The sequence below is a fragment of the Ammodytes marinus genome, assembly GCF_949987685.1.
Source record: "Ammodytes marinus genome assembly, chromosome: 5".
NCBI classification, from domain to species: Eukaryota; Metazoa; Chordata; class Actinopteri; order Uranoscopiformes; family Ammodytidae; genus Ammodytes; species Ammodytes marinus.
Window position 1 is genome coordinate 14,410,557 of NC_137234.1, and position 23,553 is coordinate 14,434,109.

The window sequence follows — 23,553 nt, forward strand, 5'->3', positions numbered from 1 at the left end:
TGGCCCTGCCAAGTCCAATTAACTGTCAGTGCCGCATCGACGAGCTCCTCCGTTTGTTGGGAGTGAAGAAAAACAAACTTTTAATCAAATTTGCCTGCGGGGCCCTTGGGTATTTGGGGTTGTATTTTGCATTCCACTGTGTTCTGCCTCGCCTGCAGTCGTGCAACCCTCTCAGAAGGTTATATTGCATGTTGTTGGTGTGAGATAGTACAATGCTTGCACCTAACTCTAATGGCAGCTACTGTGTGTGTTTAATGAGTCATCCACTGCTAGCATCTCAAGATTTTACAGTCATAATGCAGAGAAAGGCTCATCTCATATAAAAATGCTATGGCCCACAATGGCATTATTTGATATAAAAGGCAGTGCACTGGCAATTGGTATGTGAAACAAAATCATAAAATCACAGTAGAGTATTGTGTATCTTTGGTGTTAGTCTACAGCATTTTGTCACCAGAACATGCTATCTCTCTCTCTCTCTTTGACACCATCAGTCTCTGGAATGACTAGTAGCACCTTTGACTAGCTGATCAATATTAACTCATGTTACAATCTTGCAGAATAGTTTATTTTTTTCCAAAGCATTAACATTTTTACGAATACCCTCTGCTAACTTTACCAAGGTCGAGATAAACAACTCTACTCTCCTCTCCTCTGATTAGAGTAATGCAGACATTAAAAGCCCAGGAATTCAATTAAATTGGTGGCTTTTGCCACAGAGGAAAAAAGGAAAGGACGAAACGGGGAAGAGACGCTATCGCATAGCTAGGACGTACTAAGTGGAACAAAGAGATGTAGCTTGGGATCTGAACATCGACAAAAGGGCATCTGGGTGATAACGATCAAAGGAAATTTTAAAGGAAATGTAATCATTAACAGACACAAGGATGCATTCACGGGGCTCCAATCTGCACTGTGCAGAAACTGATCCACAATTAGTTGTATAGCTGAAGAAAAGAAAAAAAAACAAGGTCAATGCTACTGAGACTGTCTCTCTGCACCGAGCAGCTGAGCATGTGTCATTGGGCCAATACAATGTTCAGTCTGGGTAGAAAAGCAGACCTATAGGAGTTAATCATGTCCTGTAGCGTGCACTTCATTAAAACCTTTCAATCGAGTTAGGATGGATAAAAGACAGAAAATGCTGACTTACTGGTTCTGGCACCCGCATCCTCAAAGTGATGAATCCCCCCCACCCCCCTTGAGAAATTAGATTTGCAAAGAAACTTGACACCATGCGATTCTCCCATCTTCGCACTTTAAACATTAACTTGTATTATGATTCTGGGACATGTTCCTGGGACTCACTTCCATTCCAGGCGTAGGCGTACTGTATGAATGACCAAATTGCCCGCCGCCACAGTACAAAAAAAGAGGGTTGGATCATGGATCAATATCACTGGTCCTTGCTGTGACTCTCAAATACGGTTTTGGATGGAAATATTTTCTCTTGTACCTTTGTTTGTCCTTAGACTGGACCAGTTGAATTTAATCGAAAGTGACCAGTGATTCAATCTTTTTTTGTAGCGTGTTTTAGGTCTTTTAAACGCTGTTCCGTCACTCATAGTAAATGTCATGTGGACTGAGACACAGGATTAATGCCCCACGCTGACAGGTGCTGGATCCTCCTGCTCCTCCCAAATGGCTTGATTAATTTCTCTTCAGCTGCCTCTTTAATATAACTACAGTATCTCTCCCCCTCCCTCTCTTTCTGTCTCTTTTTTACCCTCACACACTCTTCGTCTCTCTCTCTCTCTCTCTCTCTTTCTCTCTCTCTCTCACACACACACACACACACACATACAATGCTCCCTACGTTACTTTTGTATACTTTTTCATTTCCCTTTGACTTTGAGGATTGGGAGAGAATAATTCATGGGCCTATCGAATTTCAGAGACTGAATTTCAGAGCCAGCAGTTCATTTGAGATGAACTCCAGGATTTCCTCTAAATTTTAACCCTTCTTTTTTTTAGCAAAGTTGGAAGGTTTATCTGTGAGATGATGGAGATATGAAAAAAAAACTTTAATCTACTGTTTCTCTGTTTTAATCAAAGGCTAGAGATGTTTGTTTGATGTTTCCATCCTTTCATTTTGTACCAGCTATCTATCCAACCAGTGCGGCTGCTCTTCTAACTAATGGAGCATTACACTCCGCTGGAGTTTTCAAACTCTTAATTTTCATATATTTGTATATTTAACAGTATTCATTCATTACTTTTTTGGGTGGAGAGGGGTTTCTTTCTTGACATTCAAATACAAAAGATTAAGGTACATGATTGCATAGAAGAGCAGACAGAGGCCAGTAAAAGTTATAATACAGCAGTCTGTTGGCATTACTGGTGGTCAGTCAGGTAGAGGCTTTATGGCTACAGGATGAGGATTTGCATAATGTGAGATCATTACAGTAAAAAGCAATTATCCTGCTGTTTGTGTGCACACATGTGTTTCTGTATTGTTGGGATTAATTTGGTAAGTGGATGGGTGCATTGATGGTCCGTCTTTAAACTAAATCATGTTGGTGTTTACATTGAGGGCAGATCCAAACGCTGTGACATGTTAGATGTATAAAATCCTCGGTTTTGGGTAACAACTGACAAGCGTTGTTTGCTCAGACAACAATCAACAGAGAGAAGCGGTCCAAGGCATACAGACAGGAGAAAGATAATAACTTCCACTACATTTGCATTCATATACATTTCTGTGTTGGTAGAAAGGTTTGAGTGCTCTTTGGCTTCAATTTGACCACTTTATTACTCGCTGCACACAGTAGTTTCAGGTTATTCAAAATAATCAAATTGATGGACAGGAAACATCATTTACAGCAATATACCTCAATGTGTTTGTTTTTTACTGGATAGTCTGCTTGTAGTCATCTACTTGTAAACCTAAAAAGCAGCTGCTAGTGTTGACAAAGCTTTGTGGCTGTGCTCTCAGCACTGTATAATAATAGTTGAATGTATTTATTTATTTACAGTTAGATTTCATTAAGTTTGTTTTTTATGATTTTAAATGGCATTTTATTCAGACACTTGATGCCCTGCATTGCCACATTATTGATGAGCAACAGCAAACAATCTAACAATAACACAAGTTCTTATCTCAAATTCCCCTCTCCAAATTCAAGGAAGACTTTATTTCATGTTTTTACAATAGTTGGAACCAAATGTTGCTAAAACTGTGTAAAGTAGGCCAAAACTAACCAGATATTTAAGACACTAAAAATGTATTTCTTACTTTTAATGATGTGATTCTAGATTAACACACACTTTTTTTTGCCAAACTTTAAAACAAATGTTGGTTTTGAGTTTCTCCTTTGTATTCTCTCTTTTTTTTGGCATGTACTTTTGTCAGTCAAAAACAAAATGTTTCTTACTGTTTTCTTGTATTTCTGTTTTCACACATGTTCGAAATAAAAATAAATCAGTGGTTCTAAGACATTTGGAAGGCTGTCATTTAGGCCACTATCAATGGCTGATCAAACCACAGATCAAACCACTCACACAGTCCTGCTAAAAAAACAAATAAGCTTGGATAGAGTTGTTGTCTGTTTGGGGTTTTCAAGGGCTTTAAACTGGATGCACCCATCCATTAAAGTTTTCAATAATCAAATACCCTTAAGAACAAAAATAAAGTTTCCCTCTTCCCAGAAATCTACAATACCTTTATATCTTGTATCTTTGCTCTATCCTAACCTCTCCATGCTTGAGAGGTAATGGTGCAACATTCATAGTTTTCTCCATCCCTGAGAACAGCAGTTGTGCTGATGAGTTTGGATCCATGCTGTACAATCGATGTCAAGCAAAAAAAACATGCACACACTCACACACACACACACACACACACACACACACACACACACACACACACACACACACACACACACACACACACACACACATACACACACACACACACACACACACACACACACACACACACACACACACACACACACACACACAGCTCAATCCCCTCCTGCAGCCCAACCAACGTCTATTGAAGTTGTTTTAAGCATGTTCCACAGACATAAAAAATTGCTTTATTCAGAAGTTATATTAGCATTTGTAGTAATGCGATCAACAACAGCACTCAATAAGCCACTCACCACATAAGTTACAAATCTGCAAAAATGGGTTTGTGACATTCTGAGCATTGTTGAAGCCTGCTGTGGATGTAATTATACTGCAGGATGGATTTAAGACATTTCTTTAGACCTTTAAAGCAGTACAATAAAACTGTCATGAATTCAGGCTGACCACTTTGCTCTTTGAAGGAAGAATAGAATAGAATAGAATAGAATAGCCTTTATTGTCATTGTATGTTGTACAATGAAATAAAAGTAAGTGCCTGTTTTGTATAGACATGTTTCAAGCCTGAGGTTGAGTATTTGGTACTGAAAATATTTTAGTTAATATAATTACGTAATACATTTTACAGATAATGGTAAATGGCAAATACTCTGGTATGTACTGTGCAGTGTGTGTGCAGAAACTGGAGACAGTCAACACACTCTCAGCCTCTCCTGTGAAACTTCAACAGTAAATATTTGCGGAATTTGACCAATGCTATGAAGGGGCTTTTAAATGCCACATTATCTAGTTCCGATGTCTTGATTGTAATTGTAATTGTAAAATGTAAAAAGTAATTTGAAGATGTCACGTTTGGCTTTCAGGAAATTGTGATGGATATTTTTCATTATTTTCTGACATTTTACGGACCAAATGAGCAATGGATTACTAAATAATCGTCAGGAAAATATCTGGCAGATAACAGTAATGAAAATAATAATTAGTTGCAGGAAACAACAAAATCTATTTTTCTAGTTTGATTTTGTTTAGAGTTGCATTTCCTGTGTTTTTCTAAGTCTAATGTCCTTTTATCTGTTCATAACTTAGAGAGACGTTGAAGGGGTGACTGCAGGCCAGAGGCAAATGTTGAAATTTAAACTCTCAAAAAGATAAATAAATAAAACAATCAAGTTATAATTTTTTATTATATTTATACACTGAGCTGTACCAAACTATTTTGGTATATGTAACTGTATGACTATTTTGTGTTGGTCATTTGTGCATAATGGTCACTACAAGCAGGGATAACTGTTTTTCTGTGAAGTGTGATATTCTGAGGGGTATGGCTTGACAGCCTCAGGGTGTTGTATTGTCTGTTGGGTGACATGCTGCAATGGTGCTAATTTTGGTTTTATTGGGTGATGCACCAATTAAAGCTATTTTCAGTACAGGAGCCTAGCTTGTTCATAATGTCAGGTTGTTGATGTAAAAAAACAAACAAAAAACTCTTAAGCTTGCAGTCTTAGATTCTGCGTCCTCAGTCAGAAAAAATATTTACAGTAAATCAGAATCTGTAAATGGATAACTACACAAGTCATACTATGCATGTGCACATATTTAACAGCCACACCTTTCCCTAGTTTAGCATCTCATTTATTAAGACCACTTATGCTAATCAAATCAGTTACATTCTCTAATTAGGCTATAGCCCCTCAGCCTTGTGCAGCCTTGCACTCAAAAAGAAAGATGGAGCAGGTGAAAGAGTGCAGTGTGATATTACCATAGGCGAGCACACCAGAGGGCACAAGACTATGTTTTTTTTATCCTTCTTTCAGTTGTATATTGCCATATCAAATGTAAATACAAATACAATTTAAGGGGATTTGCCTTCTATAAATGTAAAGGATTACCCATGTAATTGCATTGGTGGAAGACGTATTCAGAAATATATAAAACTATACTACACTTTGAAAAGTCCTGCATTCCAATTTTGACTCAACCTAAAGTTCAGAAGTAATAGCATGATATATGTTTTTAAGTATCAAAGGTAAAGTATAGTCACTACAGAATGGCCCTGTCATTATTGGATCAAAATTAATGATGTCATCAATATATTGGCAGTACTTTAATCTTGTAGTGGTTTGAAGAAATGCCGGTTTGTGTTTACTGACTCTAGGAAATGCTCAAAATTATATGTACTTTAATAATTAATATTATAAGATAAGTTAGGCACTGATGGGTATTGTACGAATGTGCATCGGTCTCCACTCTGACCGCACCCCTTCACATCGACTGATGATGCCCCCTGGCACATTCTACTTCATCCTAATTAGAATTAATAATTGAATATAGGAAATCAATGTGTGCAAATTAAGTGTGGTAACAGTTGGTTTTATCGGGTTGACATTGTTTTTTGAGAGGCTTTGTCGTTGCCCATGACTGACCTGCTCTTGTGTTATGTATGTGATTCAGTGCAGTCGTGGCTTTATATTAATACTCCAGTCACTGTGCATCTGTGTGTACTGTAGATAAACGTCCATTCTGCTCTGATTGCTTTTTTGTTGTTGCCCCATGGCAAGCTAGCACAGAGTTTGTCTTCTACAGGACAGGGTGAAGGGTAAATTATTAATCGGAAGGAGCAGTGGGCTGTGTAACAATTTGCTGATCCAGAAGCTTTCATGAGCCCGTGTCAGATTCTGTCAAACAAGTGACTGGTTTACTGCACTGACGCAAAAAAGCATCTCTCACAGTCTGCTCGCGTTCCAACTCAACACGGCCTGTTTTATGAGAAGGAAAAGGGGTGCTTGTTTAGAATAAAGCGTGAGATGACCTGGCCTTGTCTGTCTTGGTCAACCAGCGGCCCCTTTAACCCTGATAGAGCTGCGCTGCAGAGGAGCCGGCTGGCACCTACGGGGCTCGTATTGATCCAGGTTCACATCCTGAATAGAACTTGGACAAATGATCAGATCCTCTGTAGGATAAACAACCAGGCCAGTCTTTCTAATCAGTAATGTATAGTCCTAAAATAATTAAGTTATTCACTCATTAGTTTTGTGGTTCCAAAACAGGCAACAGTCGGATCTTGTTACTTCTTATCCGACTGCAAGGTGGTATCAGGGAGGGAGCATGTGGTGCATTATAGTGAAGTGTCAGAGCAGCAAACTCTGTTCAGAGAGTCTCTTAGTTGTGTTTTGGTCTTGGTCCAGTGCTGCTTATTCCCCCGGGAGGAATGTGAACACACAAGGGCTCGGCAAAGATGAATTAGGGCAGGAGAAAGGACACGCCCAACAACAGAAGCCGCAGCACGCTGTTATTCCAATTCAGCAGAACTGCCCCCATGACTATTGGCAGTTTCTTCTGTATATTTAGAAATTCATTTGTCAAGCTCCCAGGGATGTATCTTAACAGCTGACTTATATTGTCTGGGTTCTCTGGGGACTAATAAATAACAGTGTAATAGGTGTCAGCAGAACATGGAGGGGACAGTGGGGCCTGTCCTGTAGCGTATTGGCAGCATTTACGGCTGAAAGTTTAACAAAGCTGAGAGACATTTATCACTCAATGCAAATGGTACCACTTTATACAACAATCATCACTTTCTCTGTAGACCCTGGCACTAGTCAAGTCTGCTTTTCTCTCTATAAGTCTGCGTCATTGAGTCAGGGAGCTGTGATGAATAGCTGAAAGTTGACTATGGCTTTTATTAAATAACTCATTTTACAAATAGTTCATATTGACTGAATAGCAGTCTTTTACATATTCTTGTCAGCTAAATTGTAGGAAGAATAATTTTATTGTTCATTTTTTAAATTTTAACATTTAAAAATCTTTAAAGAAAGCCCGTCCCTTCATCCCATTTTGAAACAGTGACGGACCATTAACTCTTGTCATGGAGTGTAATTTAAAAATTCAGAACTGTCAAGAAAAAAAAAAAAAAAAAGGCTAAGCTAAGCTAGCGGTGCAAAGAAGGAATCAGACAATATGAGACTTAGAGGTGCACTCGTCTCATGAAGCAATGCAGGAGAATTGTCAAGACAATGAGTCACGCTGCTTTGCTTTCCCAAAAGCTCAGCTGAAAAGTAAGCGAAGAGTAAAAAGCTCTCAGGAGCCAACCAGAGCATTTTGTCTTCTAATGTCTCATATGAGGTAAGTTATTCCTCAAGTGACAAGAGTGTATATTTATATTAGTTATGTGACAGTGAATGAATCAGTCATTGGGGAGTGAAGTCTTGCTGCATGCCAAATATTCCAATAACAATAATGTGGTTTCCCCCAGTTAGAGTTGGCAAAGAAGCAAGCGGTTGTCTGCACCAACCACCTCGAGTGGCCAGAGTTCATACCAGTCCAGTGGTGATCCAAGTTGAGATTTGCTTTCGCGTCCAGCTGAATAAATGAAATCTAAAACTCTGATGCCATTTGAATGGGGAGGGATATTGAGTATTTAAAGAGCTCGACTCAGGCATCTTATTTAGAATTTCGCCTTGAGCTGCTTTCTGCAGCACTGACTCCCCCCCCCCCCCCCATATAGAACAGTAACAAGGCATTTTGCCGAAGAAGCCAAGATCAGGAGAGCTTCTGAATGAAGTCAGCAGCTGGAAAGCTTTTTGTTTTTTAATCCTGTTGCCGCAGGCGCCTGATCATGCACACTCTTGAGCACACTTCAGAAAGCTCAGCACCACCAGGATGGCTCTCTCAGCCTATTCTTTGGACCTCACCTTCAGGAGTTAACTATCTGCCGGGATACCTGGCTCAACGTGATCTGTTTTGTTCCAGCCTAGGGGATTATAGCCAGTGCTTTGGGTTTGGACCTCTCCTTGTGTGTGAGGTTATCCACATTCCAACTGTTATGCATTATGAGCTCAGAGGGTCTCTGCTGGTGAGTGTATGTGTCTTCTTGTTGGGCTCACTGACCCAGGTTAGAGCAGTTAATGGGATGGATCGCAGCTCCTCTAGTGTCAGACTAGTGTGGGATTTCGCAGCCCACAGAATGCAACCCACAGGGGGTCCTCATCAATTTAGCTGTACTCTCCGGAAGCTGAAGCCTTCATGCTTTGTACCGATTTCTTCTTATTTTTCTCTCTGTTTTTGCCCACAGCTCATCGTGAACCCTGACTCCTTAATCACAGTTAAATGCTGTCTGAGCTAGGAAGTGAGAGACTACTGGGTAAAGTTTGAGAAACCTCGGTGTAGTGGAGAGACGTCGAGATAATGGGCTTTGCTCTCAATGTGCTGAGGCCTCTAGCTGCAAGCTAAAGAAGGTTTTAAAACTTCAAATGGAAACATTTGTTGAGCTCCCAAGCACCTGAGAAGTCTGAAAATTAAGCACTGGATAGATTTTTTGGTTTATCTTTAAAATGTTCTGCTGCTCTGAGTTATTTTAACTGACATGATCTGAATTATAAAATGCACTCTATATTAAAGGTGGAGTCAGCCATCTGTAATGCTTGTTGTCAAAATCCCTTTTTACCAAAAGCAGTGAAAATCTCTACCTGTCCGTACTGTGTGTGTGTGCTGAATTTCTTTTTTTTTGGTGTACTAGCTTAGTAAACGGCCATGTTGCTAGTTACGAAGGGCCCCCTTTGTTAACATCCCCTTTGTTGAGACACCACTTTATAGAGCCTAGGTTGTGTATTAATACCAATTTGTTTCAGTGCACACACATTACGGACAGGTAGCAGACCGTGAGGAGATATTCACTGATTTTGACAAAAGTGATTTTGACAACAAGCATTCTCCAGAATCCCTGACTCCACCTTCAATGTGGATTGAGCTGAAACCATAGGTGATAATTCCTCAGTGCCTGATTGTGTGCTGTGCTGAAGGAGCACTGTTGAGCCGAGGGAGTTCTGATGAGTGCTTATAGAGTGCTGAACCAAGTTCCAGCTAAACCGCTCATCCATTACCCCGGCCGCCTGCACAAACCTCAGATTTAATGTGCCAGGGTCGTTTGCGTGGCAGCTTCCCAACCTTCAGGGAGCTCATTCATGCCGGACTGGAGGCCAGGAGCAGATTAGATCAAATCAATGTGAGGCCTGTAATGTTGCCGCTCGTCTCTCCAGCCACAGAAGTAAAACTGCACTAGCCCAGTGTTTCTAGACCCCCTTCAGGGAAGACCTGTCTGCATTAGGGAAGGGCTGATCATCTACCTGCTGTGTACCTGGAAAAATAGGCTTCAGTGCTGACCATGAAACAGGGTTCATTAAGCTCCCTCTCTGGCTGATCACACCTCTGGCAAAGTGAGCATACAGGGAGGAGGCATAGCATCTTTACATTAACATTTGAGTCTGCGATGATGTGAGAATCGATAGTGGAATATTCACCGTTCTGGCTGCTGTTTCGGTGTGGAGCTCAAGCTGGGCTTTTATGTGAGGCAATACAGCAGCAGCTGCTGCCTCTGCTGCTGCTAGAGAGACATAAGGCCATACCAATCACTTAAATCACCCCTCCATCCTGAAAAGAACAATTACTGCTGGTGAGAGTGAAGACTGCCTACCACCCCAGCTCAGTACCGATTGTTCTTCACATAAAACGCTGGTTGTTAATTTAACCTTGAAGATGTTGCTGTTTACTTGCAGTTTATAGGACGTATTGAGTAGTTCTTTTCTAAACAGACAGGGAATAGACCCTGAGGAATGTGGGAATTGCTTGTTTTAAATCATTCCCCTATTTACCACTTAGTAATGTCACTTAGCTATTTGCATTAACCCATGTAAAGTTATAGGTTATATTACTTTGCCAATTTTCCCTGTGCCAATATTACAATACATATGGGAAGAGTAATATTGCGTTGAGTTGCTGAGGGATGCCACCTCTGGGGTCTGTATTTGCTAAGTCGTCACAGAGGATGAACATCGTCTCATTGAGGTATTATTCCATCAGATTGATCCTTTCTGCACTATTACTCCAACTTAAATGCAATTAGTAAATTCAAAGTAATTTTGGCAAAGTCTAGGATAGCGAGAAAAAAAAGTGTCATTGCCTTCAGTTTATTATGATGTTTTCCCCCCACTAAAGTCACACCTGAAAAAGGTGTAAGAATACATTCAGTACAATTAACAAACTGTTAAATATGAAACATTACTCATTCCTTGTGTTCTTTATCTTCACATCCTCTTTGGCTCTTCCTTGTAGTCTCTGAGATGTGTGACAACTTGCACATTTGCTTCCCTTTTTACATATACATTTCAGGGTGTTATTAAGGTCTTTCTCTATAATGATTGTGGTTTGTCAACATCACATATAGGGGAGAACGGGGTAATTTGTCAAATGGGTAGGTTGTCACAATCGTTATATCTCGGAACCAGAAGGCGCTGTCTGTTAAATTTTGGTATGTAAATATCTACAACTGGGATCAGAGGTCACCTACATAGTTTTCCTTGGAGTTAGACTGCTGCATTTGAGGTGAGAGGACTGTTAGTCTTTTTCATGTCAAATTGAAAATATTTAGCTCCTCAGTATTTTTCTTCTAGGCTTTTACACAATGGGTTTATAACAAAAAGTGTGAGGGGTAAGCTATAGTTTAGATTGTTTTTAGCAAGCTAATTAGTTGTCAGATGGTTGTTGGCCTTAATGTTAGCAATAAATTCCAGTTGGGGTTGGTCGTCACATTTTTGGGGGGGTTGGTTGTCACATGTTAAGGCCAGGACACACCAGCCCGATAATCGCCGTCGTCAAAAAAAAAGACGAATCTGTTTGGTGTGTGCCGTGACGTCGGCCGACGTAGAGGTCGTCGGGCTTGTTTTGAGCCTGTCGGCCGCCGATTGAACATGTTCAATCGGCGGCCGACCGTCTTTCATTTGGAGCAATTTGATTGGTGGAGGGCTAGCGAATCAGTGAAGCCCGGAAGTGAGGCGGGTAGCACAAACAGCTAACAACAGCTAGCCATCGTTTTAATGTGTTTGTTCGTTTCGTTTTGAGAGTACTCACATGCATCAACCCTTGTTGACTGCTCGACACCATGCTCGACACTCTCTGCTAAAAATTGTGCTCTTATGGTCCATAAATATAAATACGTATTTCTATCTATGTTTATGCTCTAGAGAGATGTCCAATCATTTCCGGCTTTCGTATTTTTTCGGGCCACAATACAGATTAGCGCCGCCTGCTGTTGTGGAGACATTACGTCCCGCGAGCGTACGGAAAATAAACAGTCGTCTCGGTGTGTTCTTTAGCAGCGACGGGAAGCTGGAGCTTCCTGAAACGGCCGACTCCATTTTTTTTGACGACGGCGATTATCGGGCTGGTGTGTCCTGGCCTTTATCCAACGGGTGCAGCCAGGAAAGGAACCCAATAACAAAAGAAAATGTCAAGCTGTATCCTCACTGACACCCCAGAGAAGTAGAGAATTGAGCAGAGGGGTATACTACGAAGCGAGATTAAGGGCTGAGCGAGGTCTGTTGAGTCTAAAGCCTTAGTTTTCAGTATCACGAAAGGTGGCTCTCTTTCTACCTGGCTAGATCACCGTGGTAACAGAGGCTGCACAGCTAACCTGCCCAGACCAGTTTTTGTTTCAGAGTTTGAGCTTAAATTCGGCTCTTTGAGCGCTGCCCTGACTATAATGTCTGAGCGATACTTTTCACTGAGTAAACTAGTTAAATCAGTAAACTTATTGATCAGCAAGTTAATGAACGAAACGAAGCCGTGACATAAGGCTTACATTAGAGTGAACTGTAACATCGCGCTGCGGCTTTTTGCCACATGCATAGTTATTGATGCAGAAAATGTAAAATAGCCTAGACCTACTGTATGCAGTGCCACTCTATGCTCTCACCTCAAATGATTTTACCTGGCGATCTACATACACTGGCTCTTAATGAAGCGTTCTATAAAATCACAGGTTGCAACATTATTTCACTGTGGGCTTCTTTCTTTTAATCAGTAGCGATTACAGTTGGGACGTGACAGGTGACAGCTGTCACAGTTCGGACATCGCTGCAGACTCGCAGGTTAAGCTTCTCACAGTAGATTCACATTTGTCCGGAAAATACAGACTACAGGTTTTGTATATAGGCTATTTATTTTAATGGTATTTATAAGATGCAAATAAAGGGCTATTAGCCTAAATCAAAATCAAAATTGTATACATTTTTACGTGGACAGTGGCCCAAAACTAAAGTGATTTTCCACATAGGCTATGCTATTCATTAGGGGACAATGTCAGACTTAAATGAGATTCTTAAGTGTAGGATTATCAACTAGGCTAAATGGTGTACTGTTTAAATCCGAGTTCAACCTTTAATTGCTTTATAATGTCACGTTACGCACTGCGAGAACGATCTGTAAAATAAATTAATCCCAATTTTCTGACAACATTCCACTCTCTCCTTATTTGCAGGAAGAGTTTTTTTTCGGCTCTCTGTTTTCTGCTGTTCTGTGATCATTCAGACTGACATACTCTTCCTCTAAAGGCCAGGACACACCAGTCCGACTACCCGAAAATGGTGACTGCCGATTCAGGGAGCTCCAGTCTTCCCGTCGCGGCCGAAAAAGTGCAAAGAACACACCAAACCGACTGTTGCCTTTCCGTACGCTCTGCGCTTGCGCGGGACGTAATGTCTCCATAACAGCAGGCGGCGCTAATCTGTATTGTGGCCCGAAAAAATACGGAAGCCGGAAATGATGGGACGGCTCTCTAGACCATAGAAATAGGCCTACGTATTTATATTTATGGACCATAGAGAGCACCATTTTTAGCAAAGAGTGTCGAGCATGGTGTCGAGCAGTCAACAAGGGTTGATGCATGTGAGTACTCGCTGAACGAAACAAACAAACACATTAAAACGATGGCTAACTGTTGTTAGCTGTTTGTGCTACCCGCCTCACTTCCGGGCTTCACTGATTCGCTAGCCCTCCACAAATCAAATTGCTCAAACTGAAAGACTGTCCGCCCGACGACATCAACTACGACCGATTTCACGGCACACACCAAACAGATTCGTGTCTCCGTCCCCTCTAAACTCTACGACGGCGATTATCGGGCCGGTGTGTCCTGGCCTTTAGGGGAACACAACACACAGGCTAAACCAAGCCTCAAGCTCTCCCCCCACAGACAAAGGTTTTTCACACCTAGACTCACACACACACACACACACACACACACACACACACACACACACACACACACACACACACACACACACACACACACACACACACACTGTGTGCTTAGTTTTAGTGGTTTTTAAATGTGTTGATTTTATTTACTTTCTGTTAATAAATTACATGCATTTTCTTTTGTAACTAGAAGTTTCTGTCATTCATTTGTGTGAATATTTTGGGAAAGTCAGCAACCAACAAGTAAGAATTCTGTAGCCTTCAGTGTTAAAATCATATTACCAAATTTATAATAGTAATTACTTGATTACATTATTTTATGGAAATGATCATTGAGACTAGGATTTATTAATATTGATTTATTTAACTGATCATTAAACTAATCAACATTTGAGAATAAATCATTTATAAAACGAAACAATTTGCTATTATTTTTCCATTCTTAAATGAATGGTGGTGCCCCTTTGAACTTTAATAAATTATTAAGGTATTATTAATCTTCAGATTAATTTCTAATAGCAGAATTAATCTGAACCACCTGTAACCGCTACAAAAGTACAAGTTACTAAAGACCCTATTTGTTTGTGGAGGTCAAAACAGAACTAATAGAGGAGTGAAAATTAATTTGACAAGAAAAACAGCTCAATAAACAAATGCTAAGAGTGCTTTGTGTCAACCACTGTGGGCCACTGTTTAGCTAACACATTAGCTACCCAACTGTGTAAGTAGGATATCGAGTGATGACTGTGTATCTGTTAGCTTGTTTCGATCTTTCACTTCCCGTGTGGTTAAACTTGATTTAGCCAGCTTCAATAGCAATAAAACTCATCTGCATACACTCGAGCTCAGCTAGACATGCCCTAAGGTATTAGCGGTCTACCTTTTATTTTACATTAAGTGCAATCAATTGATCTGCCGGGGAGGAAAATGTGGAAACCTAAAGCTTAACTTTAGTCTTATTTTAAGAAAAAAATCAAACATGGTGTAGGGGAGAACGGGGGAATGTGAGACATCGGGTAATGTGAGACACCCCCTGTATCTAGGCAATGGAACACATTTTTGGTCATGTGAGATATACGTATTCAAGCCCCCCTCATTTCCCCTTGGCCATGAGTGGGGTAAAGTGAGACAAATGCTGTGGGGTAAAGTGAGACAGTAGCCCCTTTTACACAGCCAGTGAAAGCCGGGAATATGCCGGCCTTTCGGCCCTCCGCCCTGCTGTTTAAATGCGACAGTTGCGCAACGAGGGAAGAAAGGTGCGAGAGATTGTTCCGGGAATTTTACTACCTCGGGGGGTAGTAAGATTCCCGACACAATCAGTTCCGCCTCTCTGTTTAAATGCTCCAGCTTGTTGTTGCGGAACAGGGGGGCGTTTGACGTTCCATAGCCTACGTTCTAAACATGCGACCATGTTAGCAGTTGAAGGACGTGTGTTTAACATTAATCACGGCGGCCTGATGTCCCGTAAATATCACCAAATAAAAGGAACGGCGTATAATCTAGCTGATCATAAGGTCCGTTGCTCAATCCAAACCCCCGCACTTCATTTTGCAGAGTGTATTAGTCTATTTCTGCCCAGGAGAAGTTGTACAATGGGAAAGCTAGGCTAGGCTAAGTAAGGGATAAAGTATAGCGAATGGGTCACTTGCTAGAAATGAAGACCGACAAGCTGAAGCAGGAGCCCGTCGCTATACATTATCCCGCTTATTACATGGCTACTACAAAAAATAAAGCAATTCATTGAAGCAACATGTTGTTTTAACAGCCAAAAACAGTCCGCTACACGGTCGGAACTCATTCAGTAGCAACGGTTACTATGTCAAGCTGCGGCCAACCTAGAAGAGTTTAACAAAAAACAACTTGTTTCCCTACCAATAACTAAAACGTAGTTCAGTACGCCAGTAAATAGGAACGACCAAGGATACGACCTAGTAACGGGGAATAGTCTGCTCGCCCCGCTAGACTGTCTGCTTCAGCTGACTGAAGGCTCCGGCTCAGCTGTTAGCCACAGAGCTACTGTTTTGCTAACACAACTCAAGACTCGCACACTCTACAAATAATAATTCTAATCGGCCAATATGTTTAACAAGAGCTCCATCTAGCTAACAAAGCATTATCCCCCAACATAAATAACACAATTCACGGAGGAAATTACTGCGGAACATTCACTTTGCGGGCTGCAGCCTGAAGTTACTGTCTAACTTTCAATATGCGGCCAAACGTACTCACATTGTTTTGACTGGATTCCGCCGCTGCTATTATTATCCTAAGTCTGAGCGTATATCCACACTTTATTTCTGCCTACAGTAATGTGACTTCACACACTGTGTGTATGTGTATGTTTATGTCTGATTGGCAGATCTCTGCCCTCACAAAGAGACTCGCTCACAACCAACCTGTCACACAAACACACACAGACACAGAGGTGAAGCGGATTGATTATGTCAGTTTGGTTAACAGTCCCAGTGATGTTGGACTCAGCGCGTAGCGAGATCAACTGGCACATCGTGGGGACAGTAAAATACGGCCCTCTTACTGCAAGCTCCAGCACTTCTGCTCTCAATTCACCGGCCAGTGTTGTTGTTGTAAAGCAGCTGACCGGCGCGGCGCTAAATGTTTACGTCACACCTGACGCTGTTTACAAGCACCTCTTTCATTCTGGATGCTGTGTAAAAGGGGCTACTGATGCGCCAGCAGGCCGGCGTTGCTTGGTTCTGTGTAAATAACACAGAAGCAAGCAAAGCCGGCATTTTGGAGTGATGTTGTTCCGTCAATATGCCGCAATCTCTGTGTAAAAGGGGCTAGTGTCTGTGCCCTCTTTCAATGAATCCATTATATTTGAGTTAGCAAGGAGACTAGTTTGAATAAGACAAAAGACAATGTGGGCTGGAGGTGGGGGTTGATGGTTGAAGGGGTGTCAGCAAGGGCATGGTTTGGCACGTATGTATGTGGGGGACAGGAGAGTGACCATTAACATCAATAGACTCTAAGTAATATGTCTTTATTCAATGAATGAACCCAATAAAACAAATGCAGAAAACTATTATTATATATTTAAAATATTACTTAAAGACTCAAAAGATGGAAAATGACAGTTGGGTCTAGTCCTGTGTTCTGAGTCCCAGGCTGTTTTAGCTGGTTCTGATTGTTCTTTGCTCTGACCCCCAGACACTAGCTGGCTCTAAGGGTCCTGTGTTCTGACCCCCAGACTGTGTTTTAATCTAACTGGTTCTATCTGTCATTTGAATGTTAATTATTGAATATGAACTACAGTATATGTTTATCATTTGATCAGAGTTACTTTCAAGTGTTTAGAAAAATGTTTTGCTTAATTGACCAAACCCCATGATTCTGTTAATGGTCCGACATTAGTTTTAAAATATTTGGTTTTCAAGCTAGCTGTCAGGATTCTTACTGTTACAACATGTGTTGTTATGGTAGTTTCAGAGTTGAAAAATGTATTGGATCAGTTTACCCCCTTGTATTCTCTGGTCTGTCTCAGTTTACCCCACAGCTGGGGTAAAGTGAGACACAAGACAACTTTTTTTAAAACATTTATATTTTCACTGGCCTTTATCTTGAATAAATTATGCTAATGCCCATTTCTAGAAAACATCCTGAATTAATGGGAAATGTGTAAATTTGACTGATAAATAATTGTAGCTCGCTTAGAGGGGAGCAAATGTAAAAAGTGTCTCACATTACCCCGTTCTCCCCTAATATGTATCATAATTAGATAACTCTATGATGCCTTTTGTAGTCTAAATGAGTAGATATACAGCGCCTACACAATCAAGGTTTAGCTTAACCCATTGATGACGGCTGCTGCGCGATGCCACATTGCCTCTCCTGCCTGATGCTGCATCGTGCAGCATTGTTACTTTATCTAATTTTCATGGCATGCGCAGCATAGAATGCACTGTCATTGGTTCAAATACACATTAGGTGGGTTTTGTTGATTTTTTAAGACCACGTGACCACCCAAAAGTTGTGTGGTTTGCCGAAAATCACATCAATCAAAAAATAAAATAAAATAAAATAAAACAAAATAATAAAAAAAAAATAAGCCGGCTGTGTCAGCGATAGTGTATTACAGAACAGTTAGTGGCGTTTGGTGCGCAGAATCAAGGTCCACAATAGGCTACTGACGAAAATCACACTAAATATTTTATATTATTTATTATTTTTTTTCTCCCCCATCTAATTTTGACGATTTTTAGAAAAATTTGTTGGTGTGTAAGCGCTAAGGGAGCATGTTTAAATAAAACCTGTGAACCTTAACTTTTAAATGTATTTTATTTCATGTTTCTATGTGCTACACAGGCTTAGATATTAAGGTTTTGGTAGACTTGACAATTCGTACAATTTTTTCAGAAAACCCTCAGGCATTAAGGACATGCATCCTAGATTGCCATAGTCATCAATGGGTTAAATAGTAAAGAAAATCAAAAGCTATGTGATAATAATGTTTGAATAGACCTGTCCACCACATATAGTTACTTGAATTGGTTAAAAATAGATTGAACCTGATGGACCAACCTCTCTGTAAAGCAGCTGTAAGGCTCTCCATTTAGTGTATTTTTCAACAAGAAACTTTTTTTAGTCAAATGTTTTGGAAAGGCTTGTATTGACAGGAGATATGCAATTTGTTCAGCTGTGTTGCTGGCTTCATATTTGTCTCGTTGAACGAATCTGAGGCGTGTTTGTAGGTGTGAAACAGAGGCTCAGTGGTCACACAGTCTCGGGTCTTTCTATGTGTGGAGTTTGCTCGTTCTTCTTGTGTTTGTGTGTCCATTTCTGTAAATGTGTGCAAGAGATTGTCTGACAATGTTAGCTCTGTGATGGATAGCATCCTATTGAGGGTGTTCGTCATCTATGGACTAAGGGCATGCTTGGATGTACTCCTCCTGCAGCCCATAACCCTGTGGAGGCATGAAGACAGTGCATTCATATCAATTGTGATTGAGCTTTACTTTTGTGGAAAAAATCCCAGGAAAAATACAGAAATCAAGTAATGTAACTCTATCTTAGTATGGCAATACTTTTTGTCTTCTGTCAGCCCCAAAAACGCAGTTTTAAAAAAAAATCTTTTTATTTTTTACTAATGATATAATCAGAGATATATTAAATTTTTTATTTTACATTTTTAGCTACAGTAGATAGAAGAAGATGAAAAAGAAATCTGCATGTTATTGGTATTGGTATTGAGTTAACATTTAATCAAGTGCAACAGTTTTGCTTGGTGATGTATTTTATTTGAATAGTCTTTGGAGGAGAACGGAGCTCTATGGCACGGACGAATAAACAAAATCAAGCTTGAGCTTCACAGAAAATATTTTTCAAATCATTGTCGTTTTTTTTTGGCATTCGTTGACAGTAAAATGCATCACACTATCACAGGGCCTCTTTTAAGCCAAAAAACACATTTTACTGGATAGATTGGAGATAAATATAGATATATGGACACAGGCTCAGCATAAATGTCAAGACAATTAAGCCCTTGATCCACTGTAGGAAGGTTTTCACAGTGCTAAGTAATACGTTTTGAGGAGTAATTTTCAGGAACATTCACTTTTCATGATGAACTGTGTGTTACAGAAATCCATTGAGGAGTAATTTCATCACTTGACTGCATTTATTTGAGATACGATTTCAAGCCTAAATCCTGATGCATAATTCTCTTCTGTCGCTCTGCTCAGTCTGATGCCACACTTCTTCTCTCTGTGCCTGCAGGCTGTGAGAGTGACTACTGGGGACCTCATTGCAGTAACCGGTGCCAGTGCCAAAATGGGGCTAAGTGTAACCCCATCACGGGTGCCTGTGTCTGCACTGATGGCTACCAGGGATGGCGGTGTGAGGAGCCCTGTGAGCACGGTTACTATGGCAAGGCATGCCAACTAGCCTGCCAGTGTCTTAACGGTGCCACCTGCAGCCATGAGACAGGGGAGTGCATATGTGCTCCAGGGTACTCGGGGGCTTTGTGAGTACCTGTGACATATTTATTCCTTTTCAACTTTCTCTTTGGTGTTACGAGAGAAAAATGTTGATGTGCCATTTGTGCTTGTCTGCACGTTCAACGTTGATGTAAAGAGCTGCAGGCGAACATAAGTAATGCGTGGAAGACATTTGACTCTTGACGTGTGTTTGATGACAGCTGTGGAGAGCGCTGCCCCTCCGGTAGTCACGGGCCTCAGTGTGAGCAGCGCTGCCCCTGTCAGAATGGAGGAACGTGCCACCACATCACTGGAGATTGTTCCTGCCCTGCTGGGTGGATGGTAGGTCACACGAAGCAGAAGGTGGGGAGGAAACAAGGGCGAAAGGTCTGAGAGAGGAAAAGGGTTCAATGTAGGTAGTGTTCTGGAAAAGCCTTTATAACTCGAATGTATTCTTTATAGCCGACACTGACATGTTGAGAACATGGCCCTTATGATTAATACGCTGTGTTCAATTATACATGAGAATTCTCATTCTCAATGTGCTTTGTGTTTTAAGGTCAACGTTCTTGGTTTCATTCCAGTCGGGCACCTTTGTTACAGGTCTCCTTTTCACTTTCCCCACATGTCTGTATCTGCTGTTGCACACAGGCAATGAAGCATTAACAAAACAAAACAATTGATTTGCTTTAAAAAAGACTATGGATTTTTGGATTTCCTTTAAATCAGGGGTGAAAGATATGGAAAAATAATTTTACATTTTTGTAAAATAATTGCATATGATTGCATATGTTATACCGGGATATGATTATGAATATCTGGGTTTACCTGACAATCTGAGATATCTTATTACATTTATTAACACATTTAAAAAAATACATAATCATCAAAAACAGACACATCTTAAAGGGACATATACAACAACATGAACAGTATGATAAAATCTCTGAGGCTCCAAAAAATGACTCAATTTTAATATGTATATATCGTCATATTATATACTTTAAATCTATGACTTGCTAATACAGCAATTATCTGGTTCAATTAAAATATTGCAAAGCTGGTGTCAATTTCATTCTTACAATGGCATTAAGGTCAATAATGAACACGTCGGACATCCCATGGAAAAACAATGTAACATTTTACTTCCTTTTGTGACAAAAACAGTTGATCCCATGACATTACATGAATAAAACGAAGGTGTAAAAGCCTTAAAGATTTAGGTATTTCAGTACTTGTGATGAGCAACTGTGATCATCGTATCTCATATGGTTCTTTTCTGGCTGTTTCTCAAAGGGATCAGTTTGTGCCCAGCCATGCCTTCTTGGCAAGTACGGCATCAACTGCAGCAAAGACTGTTCCTGTCGTAATGGCGGACTGTGCCACCACATCACGGGTCAGTGCCAGTGCGCAGCTGGCTTCAGTGGACGCAGGTACGAGGCAGACCACAATGCTTAATTATTTTTTGGGAAGTATTCTATGCAACTTTCTTGCTCCTGATTTGAAAAAAAAGGTCAGACAATGGCATGATTTATTGATATTCGTTTTTAATACAAAAGCATGGTTTTACTCTGACAGTTACACATTCAAAAGTCACTTATTGATTTTCTATTCTCTTTCTTGACATCCAACTGAGGCATAGACCTGGCTGTTGCATTAAAAGAGAAAGGACATTTTAGAATAATCTCACGCTCAAGAGAAATAAGCACATATAAATGCCCATCTAGTTTATTCGAAGGTACACTGGAAGCTTTTAATAAGGCCGTTTTTGTTTAATTAATCTTGTGCTCCAGCCTTCATCCTCCTTCAGTCTGTCCATTGATCTCACCATGGGCTACATGCTGTTTGGATTCTGCTCATTAATTATAAGTAATGGGCTTATATTAAGGTCTCATTGAAATCCACAGATCTTTTTAGTTCCCCATGCCTGCCAGAGCAGCTCAGAGCAGCTTGAGTTTATTAGTTCAGCTAAAGCAATTGTCTCTTGGATGGAAACACTTTCTCGACAAGACCTTTCCTTTCCTTTATAATTTTGCAAATTTGCCCTCATTCATTTTGTCAGTGGCAGGTGAATTAACCTGCCAGGAATAATCTGAGATTGTTTTAGCCCCCACCTTTGGCTGTCTAGTATAATAAAACCATTGTCCCCCTGATAGAACTAAAGCCAGGGTAATTTAAACATGAAACTTAACTTGCCCATTTTGTAATTGAGCTATTTGTAATAGCTTTGTTAGGCTCTTTAGATTGATGGTCCACCAAGATTGTATGGTTAAGTCAATATATTTAAGTGAAGGTAAAAAAAAATCAATTTTCTGACGTACCTCAGTGCCTCATGTGAAGAAAACTCCTCAGCCATTATAATTTCTCTGGTTGATGACAATTACTAAGTTTTGTCCGAACACTACACTGCAAAGATACAGAAGTCCTGACTACTGCCAGGCAGGGTGCTGCTTCTATAACTGCAATGTTATCTACTTGTTTCAGTCTTGGATTTGTGAAAATATTTTTAAATGAAATATTTATGATTTGAATTATGAAATATTAATTGTATAAGTGATTTACTAGATTACAGTAGTTGTTGAAGAAATTGTATCCAATATGAAGAAACCACTATTTTCAAATACTTACACAAACCTTGCATTAAAATCGTTGTTGTCAAATGTTTATCTGTCAATCGACTGACAGATAAATCTGCCGATAGTTTCATCTACACTGTGGTCAATGCATCATGTACGGAGCTGCTTCTAACCTTTGTAACATTTAAATTTAATGTAACCTTTCTTGACTCACTTTAAAAAAAGTACTTTAAAAAGTTAAAACAGTGCCATGTCCTCTAGGTGTCAAGATGACTGTCCTGTGGGCACCTTTGGTACGCAGTGTAACCAGAGGTGTGAATGTCAGAATGGAGCCAAGTGTCACCACATCAATGGAGCCTGTCTGTGTGAAACCGGCTTTAAAGGCCCTAATTGCCAGGAGAGATTTTGTCCCCCAGGCCTCTACGGCCTCATCTGTGACAAATACTGCCCATGCAACAGCACCAACACCGTCAGGTAAGTGAAACATCAGTGCGATGCCACACACAGCTTCACTCTGACTGAGCCTCCATGTGAAATAAGACCTCAGCAGCCCAAATCTTGCTTCATTTTAGCTCAAAGCCAGAACTCATTCTGAAGTCAGGACACCTCTTAGCCATGTCATCCAGTTAGCTTTTAATCGTGACCTTTGCTTCATTCATAATTTCTCAGCAGCATTCATAGTTAATGCAATGTTAATGCTCTGATTCCGGCTGGAGTTGGGCGCCGACCGTAGAAAGTCATTACAGAACAAAGGAGAAAAGGGACACCCCATCTCTCTGAAACAAGCACGTAGACACATGGATGGATGAATTGCTGCTGGCGCTGACTTAGCTCTTTGACCCTGCACATGAAGTGTTACTTTACTCTCAGAGATGAAACTTCACCTTACTCTTTTCTCTTGTTGTCCCATCTTTCTTTCTCATTATGTTGCAGCTGCCACCCGCTTTCGGGTGAATGCAGCTGCTCTGCGGGATGGACAGGACTTTACTGTAATGAGACCTGCCCTCCTGGATACTATGGAGAGGGATGCATGCTGCCTTGCAGCTGCACCAACGGAGCTGACTGCCATCCTGTCAAAGGTGCCTGTATATGTGCCCCTGGGTTCATGGTGAGTATCAGATACCCTCCCTGCTATTGAGTTGTACTTAGGTCAGCATCTGCTATTGTGCTAATGTTTCATTGTTCTTTTAGATGATGTATGG

General features: G+C 40.6%; 1 protein-coding gene across 1 annotated transcript in view; it reads left to right on the forward strand.

The window, feature by feature from the left end:
- The window catches only part of megf11 (multiple EGF-like-domains 11), a gene marked incomplete at both ends in the record, with an annotated part of 66,457 nt that overhangs the window by 18,491 nt on the left and 24,413 nt on the right, over positions 1–23,553 (forward strand). The window contains 5 exons of the mRNA XM_080028364.1: positions 19,576–19,822; positions 19,997–20,117; positions 21,072–21,208; positions 22,613–22,825; positions 23,285–23,459. Coding sequence (XP_079884490.1) covers positions 19,576–19,822; positions 19,997–20,117; positions 21,072–21,208; positions 22,613–22,825; positions 23,285–23,459 — 893 coding nt within the window. The remainder of the gene's footprint in view (positions 1–19,575; positions 19,823–19,996; positions 20,118–21,071; positions 21,209–22,612; positions 22,826–23,284; positions 23,460–23,553) is intronic.